The sequence below is a fragment of the Ictalurus furcatus genome, chromosome 9, assembly GCF_023375685.1.
Source record: "Ictalurus furcatus strain D&B chromosome 9, Billie_1.0, whole genome shotgun sequence".
Classification (NCBI taxonomy): domain Eukaryota; kingdom Metazoa; phylum Chordata; class Actinopteri; order Siluriformes; family Ictaluridae; genus Ictalurus; species Ictalurus furcatus.
The window spans coordinates 3297341-3310610 of record NC_071263.1 but is presented as its reverse complement, the minus strand read 5'-3'; the positions used below and the strand labels follow the sequence as shown (position 1 = coordinate 3310610).

At 42.1% G+C, this 13270-nt stretch overlaps 3 protein-coding genes and 1 long non-coding RNA gene across 7 annotated transcripts; 1 reads left to right on the top strand and 3 right to left on the bottom strand.

Moving 5' to 3' along the window:
- Window positions 1-5309: 5309 nt before the first annotated feature.
- LOC128612518 (histone H1-like) lies at window positions 5310-11366 on the bottom strand. 3 transcript variants are annotated; one of them, XM_053632803.1, is made up of 3 exons: window positions 10604-11366; window positions 7268-7374; window positions 6698-7113 (listed from the first exon to the last, which is right to left on the bottom strand). In XM_053632803.1, the coding sequence occupies exons 1-2, from the start codon at window positions 11218-11220 to the stop codon at window positions 7308-7310; spliced, it is 684 nt and encodes a 227-aa protein (XP_053488778.1). In that variant the 5' UTR covers window positions 11221-11366; the 3' UTR covers window positions 6698-7113; window positions 7268-7307. The 3 variants fall into 3 exon arrangements, with proteins under 3 accessions (XP_053488776.1, XP_053488778.1, XP_053488777.1); XM_053632801.1 differs by lacking the exons at window positions 6698-7113; window positions 7268-7374 and adding an exon at window positions 5310-6158; XM_053632802.1 differs by having other exon boundaries at window positions 6698-7374.
- Window positions 6151-8036, top strand: LOC128612530 (uncharacterized). The gene is made up of 4 exons (XR_008386758.1): window positions 6151-6696; window positions 6827-6936; window positions 7026-7125; window positions 7954-8036. It is a non-coding gene; the product is annotated as an uncharacterized LOC128612530 (long non-coding RNA).
- Window positions 7388-9312, bottom strand: LOC128612524 (histone H3). 2 transcript variants are annotated; one of them, XM_053632813.1, is made up of 3 exons: window positions 8197-9312; window positions 7694-8037; window positions 7388-7555 (listed from the first exon to the last, which is right to left on the bottom strand). In XM_053632813.1, exon 1 carries the CDS (start codon window positions 8784-8786, stop codon window positions 8376-8378), a length of 411 nt encoding a protein of 136 aa, XP_053488788.1. In that variant the 5' UTR covers window positions 8787-9312; the 3' UTR covers window positions 7388-7555; window positions 7694-8037; window positions 8197-8375. The 2 variants fall into 2 exon arrangements, with proteins under 2 accessions (XP_053488788.1, XP_053488787.1); XM_053632812.1 differs by having other exon boundaries at window positions 7388-8037.
- On the bottom strand, window positions 9537-10009 carry LOC128612526 (histone H2A). Its single transcript, XM_053632816.1, has one exon. The coding sequence runs from the start codon at window positions 9953-9955 to the stop codon at window positions 9569-9571; it is 387 nt and encodes a 128-aa protein (XP_053488791.1). The 5' UTR covers window positions 9956-10009; the 3' UTR covers window positions 9537-9568.
- Window positions 11367-13270: the final 1904 nt, after the last annotated feature.

The following is a 13270-nucleotide window of genomic DNA, read 5'->3' as shown; positions in this document are numbered from 1 at the left end:
ATTACTGTTTTAAAACTGTCATTTTTGCATTCACATGCATTGCCACAGCAGAATGGGTGAGTGGGTCACACTTGCTAAGTAGGACAGATTTGAAGCTGACATCATCCTGAGTAATATCAGGATTACCACTGAACGTTTTAAACGTTTCTTCCATTCATTTTTTTTCACCATTGCATAAGTTAAATAGTCAGAATGTGCTTTTTACTATTTTGTCTTGCTTTTCAAAGAAAAAAATCAATTTCAAAATATTTATTTAACACTGAACATTTTTTTTTCATTCCAGCAGGCATAGGCAACCAACAAGGCACAATATAACTTTAAATAAATGAGTAAAATAAAAATATTTTGATGTGGTCATCTTTGAGCTCCCCTTGGATAGCCTATGTTAGGCCTATAACTAACTGCTGAAAGAATGTAACACACTGTAGCCTACAACAAAGTGCATTGACGAGTGCAAAAAATGGTTCTATTCGGTTCTATACGGCTGATTATATTGGGGATATATACCGCTCGCGTCCCTGTACACCTCGCGGAGTAGTATAGTAGATATTGGATTTGTCTGCCTGCCCTTAAATAAATACGTCTTTACCTGCTTCAATACTCTACTCCCTTGTCTCGCGACGTGACAAACAACAAGCGCACAGTAAACATCCGAAGAGCACGTAGCTCGTGCACGTAGCTCGTGCACGTAGCTCGTACATGCACACACCCCCTCATCGAGGTCGTGACATTCGCGCGTCTCACTCTGGTTGCTAGGCTATTTGGTCGCGTCATCAAACACGTCGTTGTTCAGTTAAATTTACTCTGCCTTTTCTTTTCGGCCTAACCCTAACCCTTTTTTTTTGCTATTTTCGGCCAAATAATTTCGCTTGCCGAACATTCGGTGCGTCCCTAGTCTGAATATTGCTCCAGGTTTTTCAAAAACTCTAAAGGATACTGTTTGATGGGTCAAATTTTCCAATATTCTTAATCACAGCTTCTAGTTTGTTTGGATTAAACCCTCTGACCATCGTATGTCATTGGCCCCTCCCCTTCTTCACTATTTTGCATGGTATTAGTGGAGTGAACTGGTGCAATGGGAAATCTAACTGTGCAGTCAGAGTACTGACTACTGCTAAATGGGAGAGAGAATCTCTCTTCCAAATCTCATCACCAACTTCCTGAAAACCTGAAACTCTGTTACAAATCATGGCACCCACTGATCTCTCACTGGTGTTTTTCTTAACTGTACTATTTATCAGAAATTGACAAGCAGCGCGTGCTTCATCCAACTCATGGGACAGTGTTTCAGTGGATGATCTAAGCATGCTATTGTTAGTTTTAATACATGTGATCTCCTTCTGCATTCTGATCTTTTCCTCGTTTCAGATCTTTTTACTTTTCAGTCACTTTATATGAGGCAAAAAACGCTTAAAGCGCATTTGCAACTTTTCCTTTTTTTATTTCTAGGCATTTTGGGATAATTTTCAAAGCGGGAGATGGCCCACTCATACAGCTTATCAGCAACATTCTCTATCCCGTCATACATTCCCTGTGAGCTGTGCTTGGTATTTAACGATCAGCTCTTCCATTCTCAAACCTTATTGAATTATGTACTGTAATTCAATAGCTATTCACCCTTTTTCAGTGACTACACGTTATCTAGCTACTTTAAGATATCCGTTAGTCTATTTATTCACAGCTCCAGTACATCTGATGTAAACAAACAAACCCTTGATCTCTGTGTTTCTTCGGGATAACAGCAGAGTCAGGAGACGCAGAGCGTTTGACATTGTTGTGACAAATGTTGATGCTCATAGCTCGACACTTTTTTTTTTTTATTGCTCTACAAGACACAAACTCCTCGTTTATTCCTTCCCTTTCCTCTTTTACTACCTTTTTTTTTTTTTTTTTTTTTTTTTTTTAACTTTTTGTTCCGATTGTCTTTTTCACTTATATAGCGCTTTTATCCAAAGCACTTTACACTTTGTCTCATTCACACACACACTCACACACCAGTGGTAGCAGAGCTGCCATGCAAGGCGCTAACTTGCCATCGGGAGCAACTTAAGGTTCAGTGTCTTGCCAAGGACACTTCGGCATGTGGAGTCATGCGGGGTCATGCGGGCCGGGAATTGAACCGCCAACCCTACGATTAGGGGACAACCCGCTCTACCACCTGAACCACAGCCGCCCATGTTTGGATAGAACTTTCTGGAACATGGAGCTAATGCTAACTTAATATGTTCTGTCAGAAAGCCCACACAGTTTGCAGCATGCTGTGGACCCAAACAAATTCTTCCACCTGCCCCCACTGTTAATTTCCCCACAGTCACCCCAAACACCACTTTCACCCCTGTTCTCACCACCACTTGACCAGCAGCAGCACATGGCTCGTTCACAGAGATGCTGCAGAACTGGCAGCCGACGGACGATATGCCATGTGAGTGTATTCTTCTGCTTTCTGATTGACTTTCTTTTGTAGGTATTAATTTTGTAGAACATGTTTCCTCACTTCCCTTAACACAGTGTTCTCTTGTAGTGTTGCCAGGCTGTTAGCCTTTACGAGGAGCCCCCAGTAATCATCAGAAGCAGGTAGGGCCAACCGTGACTTCCACTCAGCCATCTTACTGGAATTTGTATAGGTTAGGAATAAGACTGAGGATGGAGTTGTATAGTTTTGTAGTGTGTATCATTTGTAAATATTGTTAACTTCATCATAGCCATGCTGAGGGAGGTGTTGACTAAATTGGGGATGGTGCTGGACCAACAAACCACTGAGATTGCTTCAACTACAGGAGGTCCAGGTGCAGCCTTTGGATATTGAGGAAGATTTACTGCCCCTGCAAGACCACCCTCAACTGTGTAGTCTGGAGCAAAGGATGCAACAGAGCCCAGATTACAAGCAAAAACTGCTGAGAATTTTCTTTTTTCTTTTTTGTTAACAATTGCTTGCACAATTACACAGCGACTGAGAGCTTTTTTTTCTTTTTCTCAAAAGGACACACTCGTACTCAAAGCACAACACTGAACACAACTTTGATATAAGGGAACAGTTATGATCTAATCTTTGGTAGAGGAGGAAAACATGGAAAACACACAGGGCAGGGTAACTGCAGGAGTAGTGAGAAGCACTGACCCAGTTGACGAGGCAATACATGCTTATTAATTATTTATTCTTATACTATTGTATATTATTTTTGTTTTTTAAATCGGTTTCAGGTAAACTGGTTGGCGCCTATTGACGGGGCAGATGTGCTCAACTGCATGTGGCGCATATTGAAGAGGGTGATTGCTAACTCCCTGGAAAAGAACCTCAGCTGGAGGGGAGTCAATAGAAAGACTTCACTGGCCGCTCTCCAACTCGGAGAGGTCATGATTGGTAAGTATATCTGTTTACATAAAGAATTAGCTGTCTCTCTCAGATGATATGTAAGGGGTAATCCAAGGCTAGGTGTGCATTAAATGATTTTAATGCATGATGTGGAGGAAAAGAACCAGTCGTTCAAATCGTTTAATGCACACCTAGCCATGGATTACCCCACTTATACCATGGTCTTTGCACAATTAATAACGTTAAAGCTGTCATTGGTTTAGAAGTACAAACTTTAATTTCCGTTAGTTAGGTCATTAGATCTGGAATTTTGTGTGATATAAAGCAGACAGAGAGATGCAGTAGTGTGATAAAATTTAGAAATTATAATGATCTAACTGGCTGGAACTACCTGTGCAATAAACAGTTATAATGCACACCTTACAGCCAATCAGAATCCAGTATTCACACTGACCACAGTACAAGTGTAATAAATGCTTAAGATTCATAATGACCTTACACTATGTATTGCTTTATTCCAAAGCTGCAGTTCGTAGAAACCTCCTCACGTCTAATGCTGCTGAGATGGAGGTCAAGGGGACCATGAAGAGGTGGCTTCAACTGGCATCAGATCGAGAGTGTGGGCGCAAGAGAAGACTTTTGCAAAAGGAGGGTATGTAGAGTGTTTTAACTGTGGTGTGTTTTTTGCACTATTTGTTAAAATGTTCATAGTATAGTCTATTTTTAATTGTTTATAAAAGTCCTTGCTGTTTTTAAGTGGTTGAATTTTTGCGTGTTGGTAGCTGGGTGGGTATACAGTTGCGGTTGAAAGTTTACATACCCCTTGCAGAATTTATAAAATCTTAATACTCTTAACAAAATCAGATTGATCATAAAAATCCCATGATTTTTTATTTTGTCCTGTCCTGAATAAACTATTTCACATAACAGATGTTTACATATAGTCCACAAGACAATAGAAAAATCCTCCAGGTCCTGAATGTGACGGACCTGGAGGATTTTTCTGAAAAACAGTGGTCAGCTTAACTGCTCAGGACAAACAAGGGACTCATGAACAACTATCACAAAATATAAACACAGTCGTGGATCATCCAGGTAACGACACACAGTATTAAGAATCAAGCGTATGTAAATTTTTGAATGGGGTAATTTGTATAAATTCAGCTATTATCTTGTGCACTATATGTAAACATCTGTTATGTGAAAGTTTATTCAGGACAGGACTCAATAAAAAACACAGGTTTTTTATGATCCGTCTTATTTTGTTAACAGTATTAAGATTTTGTAAATTCTACAAGGGGTATGTAAACAAATGTATGTTCTCTATAAATGTCCTTGATGGTTTTTAAATGGTTGAATTTATTTGTGTGAGAATTTTTGTCTTTAAATATACCGTAAATATATTTACTTATTAAAATTATGTTAATAAATGTTCATATTGTAGTGTATTTGTTAATGTTTAATAAAAGCCCTTAATCTTATTAAATGGTTGAGTTTGTGTTTCCCTGCTAAAATGAAGTATGTTTGGCAGTTTCTGGGCCACATCTGGCCCGGGGACCAAGCCGACTCTCAACCAGATCTGTCTTACAGTGTCTGGGCCAGATCTGGGCTGGAGGAAATTGTATATGTCGGTTTTCAGTGTGAGGGCCAGTTTTGGGCCGGGGATCCAGGAATATATTGGGCCAGACAAATTTTGCTATCTGGGTTGGGTTCGTCAGAGTGAACCCTGAATAATATCAACACAGACTTTTTATACTGTTTCAAACCAGGTTTTCTGTAAATGAAGGACAAGGGCATATGGGGGGTCCAAGCCCCCCCCACAGTTACCAGTTTTTTATATATATATCCCCTTCTCTCTGTACCATGTTCTAAATATTCAAACATCCCAAGAAAGAAAATTTGCTGTTTTCTGAGACGATGAAGTGGCTCTTAAAAGAGCCTTTGTGTATATTAGACAGAGTTGTCATTTACGCGCGCTCTCCGTGAATACGGCGGGCCAGCTGAATATCCTTGGGCATGATGGTCACTCTCTTGGTCTGCGTTGTCTAGTTTTGACATATCAAAATCAATACATGGAGCTTCTGAACTGTTTAACAGTTATTATTATTAACTTTTTAAAGAACATACAAAACATTTCCATGTCAAGAATGGTGGGTAAGTTTACACTGAAATAATATATCCAGATATCTGTACAGCTGCTTTGTGACAATGTCCATTATTAAAACACGCTACATAAACAAACAAAATGCAAAGGTTAGATACACCAATGACTCCGTTCAAATGAATACAGAGGCCAGCTCAGACACCACAACATTTAAAAACTCGACATTCGGGGAAAATGGTCAAGCATACCACCAGAATAGGTCTAGAACTCTGAACGCTGCTCAGATTTCATTGTATGTGTGCGTGCCGGCCAGACAGACAGAAAGAGACACGGTATACAGACAGCACACCAACACATTTAAAGCATATTCACACATGATGATGAATAAAAATGCTATGTATATTATATAACGTTAAAGTACAGAAGTTGATTTCTAATGTTATTAGAAATTTCATTCTCATCACTGCTTCATGTGTTCCCTACGTGGCCTCATATTTCACTCGGGAATATCCACAAATAGGGAAGAACATTACAAAGATAAAGGTAAGTATACTAAATTAAATTAAATTACATTTTTAATTAAAATGAACGGGTTAAAAAAGGGGGGGGAGAGTAATAGTAATCATGTAATATTTCTTGGCTAACTACCACAAGCTTGGAACAAAATACCCCTTCTGAGAAACTGCCGTTCCCGAGTTTGGACACACGAGGGCAGTCAAGCTCCATCCAGCACAACTCCGCCTGAAACAGAAGGTAGGTTTGGGCTATTTTACACTGACGCAGCTCATCAGCGTTATTACTGTGCATGGTGTAGTTTTCACGTATCAAGGACAATACACGGAGCTTCTGAAATGTTTAACAGCATCATCATTATGATTTAATTTTTAAAGAACATAGCCTCTTCTCTAGCCATGGAAATGTTTTTTTTTTTTTAAGTTTACATTGTCACAAAGCAGCTGTACAGATATCTGGATATCTTATTTCAATATCCATTCTTAAACACGATAGATGAACAAACAAAGAAACTAACCACATGAAAAGGTTAGATAGACCAATGATTAAATACTACTCCGTTCAAATGAATACAGAGGCCTGCTCAGATACCACAACGTTTAAAAACCTCCACATTTGCGGCGTCATAAAGGGAACAAACGTCAAGCATACCAGCAGGAAACTTATAGAACTCTGAACGTGACGTCATAACAGAGCTTATGGCTCGCTGCTCCGATTTCACTATATGTCTGTGCGCGCGCGCGCCAGGGAGACTGACATAGACGCGGTATAAGGACAGCACAAACATTTAAAACACATTAACATTATATCATGTACATAGCAGTATAGTTATCATAATAAAGTACACAAATTAATTGCTAATATTAACATTATTAATGTCTTTCTAATCTTATTAGTCATATCATTCTCATCACTACTCCTACGTAACTTCATGTGTTTCCTTGGTGGCCTCGTCTATTTCGCTCGAGAATATCCACAAATAGGGAACCAGATTACAAAGATAAAGGTCATGTCTACAATTAATAAATTACAACAATAATTATCATGGACGGGACAAAAGGGAAGAGAGAGATTAATAATAATATCATGTAACAGTTCTTGCCCAGAACTCCGCTTCTGGAAAATTGCCGTTCCCGAATTTGGACACACGAGGGCAGTCAAGCTCCATCCAGCACAACGCCGCCTGAAACAGAAGGTGAGTTTGAGCTATTTTACACAATGCACCGTAGTAACGCCGATGAGCTGTGTCTTTCTAGTTTTCACGTATCAAGGACAATACACGGATTTTCTGAACTGTATAGCAGCATCATTATTATCTCATTTTTTAAAGAACATACCTCATCACTTGACATGGAAAGGGATTTTTTCCCTTTTCTTTTACATGGAAATTATATATCCAGATATCTGTACAGCTGCTTTGTGACAATGTCCATTCTTCAACACGCTAGGTACACAAACCAAATGAATAGGTTAGATACACCAATGATACAATACAACTCGGTTCAAATGAATACAGAGGCAGCTCAGACACCACAACGTTTGAAAACTCGCGGCGTCATAAAGGGAGAAATCATCAATCATACCATCAGGATAGTTCTAGAACTCGGAACGCTGCTCCAATCTCACTATATGTGTGCGAGCGCCAGCCAGACAGACGATATACGGACAGCACACCACCACAACACATTTAAAACATAATCATACATCATGGTAATGATTATGAATGTACTGCTATGTATATTTTATAATGTTAAAGTACACACCTTGATTCTATTATGATAACATTATTCATGTATTTCTAATGTTATTTGCCATTTCATTCTCATCACTGCTTCATGTGTTCCCTTTGTGGCCTCATCTATTTCACTTCGAGAATATCTACAAATAGGGAAGAACATTACCTTTATCTTTGTAATGTATACAATAATGATCATGAACGGGTTAAAAAGAGGACACGGTAATATTAACCATGTAACATTTCTTACCCCACTCGGGCCTAACTACAAATATACACTTATGACAGAATACCGCTGCTGGGAAATTGCCTTTCCCGAGGTTGGGCACACGAGAGCAGGCAAGCTCCATCCAGCGCAACACACAACGCCGCCTGAAACAGAAGGTAGGTTTGGGCTATTTTACAGACACAGCTGATTACTGTGCCTTGTATTGTTCGGACCTAACCACAATTAACGGCTCATCTATAAAAACAAACATGCAATATTCATAGCACTGTATTTATCACAAAAATACAAAATTAATAACTAACCTTTTAATAATGCTGATAAATAGAAAGCCTTGTACGTCATTAACACACATAACATTATTAATATCATCTTTTCTTTCTGTACCACGTTCTAATATATAAACTGCCGAAAATTAGCTGTTCTCTGAGACGATGAAGTGGCTCTTAAAAGAGCCTTTGTGTATATTAGACCGAGTTGTCGTTTAAGCGCGCTCTCCGCGAATACGGCGGGCCAGCTGAATATCCTTGGGCATGATGGTCACTCTCTTGGCGTGGATAGCGCACAGGTTGGTGTCCTCGAACAGACCGACCAGGTATGCCTCGCTCGCCTCCTGCAGGGCCATGACGGCCGAGCTCTGGAAACGCAAGTCGGTCTTGAAGTCCTGAGCGATTTCTCTCACCAGGCGCTGGAAGGGCAGTTTGCGGATAAGCAGCTCAGTAGACTTCTGATAACGGCGGATCTCCCTCAGAGCCACGGTGCCGGGCCTGTAACGGTGAGGCTTTTTCACGCCGCCGGTAGCCGGCGCGCTCTTGCGGGCAGCCTTAGTGGCAAGCTGCTTCCTCGGCGCCTTGCCACCGGTGGACTTACGGGCGGTCTGCTTGGTTCTTGCCATAACGTCGAGCTGTATACTTTACGGATAGAAAAACAGGATAAACGGCGCTTTCGAACGCGGCCTTTTTAAGCCATAATGCCACCCAATCACCCTGCGCTGATTGGGCGTCTCGAACGCGCTCGTCTGCTATTCGATAGAACGTTCGACGTCACCTGTTGACTATTGGACCGTTTTCTCTGCCACCGTTCGAAACACAAGACGCCCGCCCCTATTCTATTGGCGCGCTCTCTAGCACAAACGCTTTGTTCATTAGGAACACACACAACGCCGTCACAAACCATTTTCACTCCTCAGACTTCATTTAAGTAGCACGCTAACTGCTATTGTTCTTATAGTCATTACTTAAATATGATATCAAACCATGACTAGAAAATTATCAAGTCCTTAAAAAAAAAACAGCTGTCTCTGAAGTCCACACATTCATCCCTCAGATTTCATTAAGGCAACACGCTAACCGCTATTGTTATTACTTAAATATGGTATCAAATCATTGTCAAGTCCTTTTTTTTATGCTGTCGCAGAAGTACACACTTTTACCCCCTCAGATTTCATTAAGGCAACACGCTAACTACCACTATCATTATAGTTATTACTTAGTGTTACAAGATAATTATTAGCTAAGTGTATGTATAAGTATAACGCTTGTGCGCTCATTTCAAATGTGATGACTTTGTAGAGCACACTTTCAGTAGAAAAACGGGCGTAAAAATTGCACTTTTGAAGCAGAGATGGGTGGCTCTTAAAAGAGCCTTTGGGTACTGAGAAAACAGTAGTGGATGAGTTTACTTGGTCTTGACGGCTTTCTCGGTCTTTTTGGGCAAAAGTACGGCCTGAATGTTAGGTAGCACACCACCCTGAGCGATGGTCACTCCACCGAGCAGTTTGTTCAGCTCCTCGTCGTTACGCACGGCGAGCTGCAAGTGGCGAGGAATGATACGGGTTTTCTTGTTGTCACGGGCAGCGTTACCGGCCAACTCCAGAATCTCAGCGGTCAGATACTCCAACACTGCAGCCAGGTAGACGGGAGCGCCAGCACCGACGCGCTCGGCATAATTACCTTTACGTAGAAGCCTGTGCACACGCCCCACGGGAAACTGAAGTCCAGCCCTAGATGAACGAGTCTTGGCCTTAGCCCTTGCCTTTCCACCGGTTTTTCCTCTGCCACTCATCTTGATGCTCAGATCTGTTCTACCACCGACTCCGAAATAAATATTACTCCCCGAGCTCTCCGTGATATAGACAAAACGGCCACTCTCTTATTCGCTAAGAATTCAGTGGCACATTAGCCAATCACAAGCAGGCCGTCGAATCCCAGCGTCGCCCCTCCCACCCCTGTTTGTGTGTGTGTGTGAGAGAGAGCGCGCATGAAAATAGACAGAAGGGAATATTCATACAAAAGCACAAAGTAACAACTGTATACTGAATTTATTTAATCTTATCATTAACATTGATTTATTATGTATCAATATATTATCCCTACATATTCTGTGATCGTTTTGGAGATCAGGAATAACGTTTAGGAATCACGATCAGGATTCTATTCTACTGTACTAAAATCAGCATCAGCCAGTAGAGGATCATTTGACGGCATGAGAAAATTGGGAATTCGTTTAATGCAAATACTGAGTAGATGCCTGTGGCTATGTGTACATGATATGTAGTATGTGTATCCATACTATTGTATGTTTCTAACGTGTATTGCATTAATTCCATAAAGCTTGACTGAAAAGGAATTCCTGTTCTTTAAAGGAAAATATGGGTGGCTCTTAAAAGAGCCGTTTAAGGAAGAAAAGTATGAAAGAAACAAACGTCTTTACTTCTTTTTGGGGGCTGCCTTCTTCGCCTTTGCCGCTTTAGGCTTTGTGGTCTTGGGCTTGACAACTTTCGCTTTCTTGGGGCTCTTAGCTGCCTTTTTAGGGGTCGCGGGCTTTTTCGCCTTCTTCGGGCTCTTGGTGGCTTTCTTTGCGGCGACGGCGGCGGGCTTCTTCGCCTTCTTAGGAGACTTCTTGGCCGCGGCGGCGGGTTTCTTGGCTGCTACCTTCTTGGGCTTCTTAGCCGCGGCGGGCTTTTTGGCGGCCGGCCTTTTCGCTTTGGGCGCGGCTTTCTTCACGAGTTTCTTGGCTTCGGTCTGCTTCTTGTTCAGCTTGAAAGAGCCAGACGCGCCGGTCCCTTTGGTCTGCACCAGAGTGCCTTTAGTCACGAGACCCTTAACGGCGAGCTTGACGCGGGAGTTGTTTTTCTCCACATCGTATCCGCCGGCAGCCAGCGTTTTCTTCAGAGCAGCGAGAGACACGCCGCTCCTCTCCTTAGACGAGGAAACGGCTTTGACGATCAGATCGCCGACGCTAGGGCCAGATTTTTTTGCTCTCGAAGCTGCTTTCTTCTTGGGCGCTTTGGCCGGCGCGGGAACGGGAGCGGGTGCGACTTCTGCCATCTCTCTTGGAACTACGTAGAATACACGAATTGTACGCTGTACGTTACTGGGTAAAACAGGAACCTTCCTCCCCGCGGCCGGGGGGCTGGTCTTAAAAGCAGATATGAGAGCGTTGTAGACTCAAGTCGGGCGCCGGTGAATGAATGCACTACCGCGGCGCGCTCAGCTGTGTTTTCTCATGGCATTTCTCGGCGAAAATCCGACTCGTTAGACGAGATTCAAAACGTTGAAGCACACGCTGAGCGAGGACGGGCTTTCTCGTTTCTCCAGTGGCCCGGCCTGGCCGGCTAGAGAGCAACAGTCTCACGCAGCGGACATGAAATGGCGCGGCGCGCGTTGTGCTCAAGCCGGCGGGCTGCGCATTTGGTGCGATGTGGTGTGTAAAAACGGGCGAAAAGCAGGCACGGCCGTCGTATGCGTTCTGGGCCGAGTTGAAGGCGAGCCTTGTGTACGAGCCTGATGTCTTTGCAGCTGTCGAGTGGTATGTGTAGTATTTGAAGCAGAGCACATTGGGGGCTGTGTAAAGCACAGCGCGCGTGACTCCCACAGCGCGACTGCCTAGGTCTTTGCCATCGTCCGGTCCCCGAGCTCTGCTCTAACGCCGTTAACCCCAACTCCGCTGTCACCCTAATGCCCTTTATCCCGGCTCCGCTATAGCCGTGTGTGTGTGTGTGTGTGTGTGTGTTGTATTCCATGCTGCTAGAACATTCTTTTCAATGACTGTGCTAATGTCACATTAGTTGGAATGACTATGTGCTATTACAACACTATTTAGAATGACTATGTGCTTCTAGGACATTAGTTCGAATGACTTTGTGCTAACGTCACATTAGTTTGAATGATTTTGTGCTAATGTCACATTAGTTTGAATGACTACGTACTACTACAACAGGATTTAGAATGAGTGTGTGCTTCTGGAACAGGGGTCTCAAACTCAAATTGCCATGGGGCCACTTTTGGTACTGTCATCTCATAGGTGGGCCCTAAGAGCATTAAAGTACTCCAAGAAAGTGCAATATTCTCAAAATGTTCTTTTTTTAATTACCATTACCAACATATTTTATTAAACAAATTTAGTAGTAGTAAACATAACCATAACAATATCAAAGAATAACTTTCAACATAAATGTAATAGATCACACACACACATTTTTGTTTTGTTTTAATTCTTGCCAGACACCTGACAGCACTTCTTCTCACACAAGTGAGATACATTTGCCCTGATGGAGGTTGTAGTCGAAACCCTAAGTACAGCTTCAAGATGGGCGTCAGTAATCCTGGACCTGTACTTGCATTTATTAAAGTTCATTGTTGAGAAAAGTTTTTCACACAGATATGTGCTTCCAAAAAGGCACATTAACCGATTGAACATTTTTAACAGTTCTGGGAAGGATGGAGATAAGTCTCACAGAAATTGTCCAATGGGATCTGCTTTTCCCTGTGCCTCCCTGAATTTAGTCTTTAGGTCACTGTTACACTGCAAGTCAATAAGTTCCATTTGCAACACACTTGGGACACTCTCCACATCAACTGAGAAGGGGTCTGCCAGCATCTGGAAAGTGTCATGGTGTGCCTTGAAATCAGCAAAGTGCTCATCACATTCTTGCAGTAGGTTGTCAATAGCAGATGTATATTTATCACCACTGAATGATGTTCCCTCCTCCACAAGAGATTTGCATGATGGGAAATGGCTAAGGTTTTTTGCAGAAAGCTGACAGTTTTATGGAGAAGGCTTTTACATTTTCATAAGCTGCTGTGATGAGCTGATCAAGGCCCTGGAGCTTCAGGTTAAGGATGTTTAGCTCATGCGTTATGTCCACTAGGAAGTCAAGATCCATCACCCATTTTGGATCATCAAATTCATGAACATCCATTCTGCCATCTTCCATGAATCTCTTCATCACTGTTCTTAACTCAAAGAATCACTTCAGGACATTTCCCCTGCTGAGCCAGCACACCTCAGTAAAGTACATCACCATATGCTGACTCAATTTCTTGCAAAAAGGCCCTGAACCGGCGGTGCTGCAAACCCCTAGATCTGATATAATTA

What these genes read in the sequence shown, in the direction of transcription:
- LOC128612524 (XM_053632812.1), bottom strand. Translation starts at nt 8,786, where the DNA reads ATGGCAAGAACCAAGCAGACCGCCCGTAAGTCCACCGGTGGCAAGGCG.
- LOC128612526 (XM_053632816.1), bottom strand. Translation starts at nt 9,955, where the DNA reads ATGAGTGGCAGAGGAAAAACCGGTGGAAAGGCAAGGGCTAAGGCCAAG.
- LOC128612518 (XM_053632801.1), bottom strand. Translation starts at nt 11,220, where the DNA reads ATGGCAGAAGTCGCACCCGCTCCCGTTCCCGCGCCGGCCAAAGCGCCC. An exon ending in AAGGCAGCCCCCAAAAAGAA is followed by an intron (nt 6,159 to 10,603) that starts GTAAAGACGTTT and finishes CTTCTGTTTCAG; the next exon opens with GCGGAGTTGTGCTGGATGGA.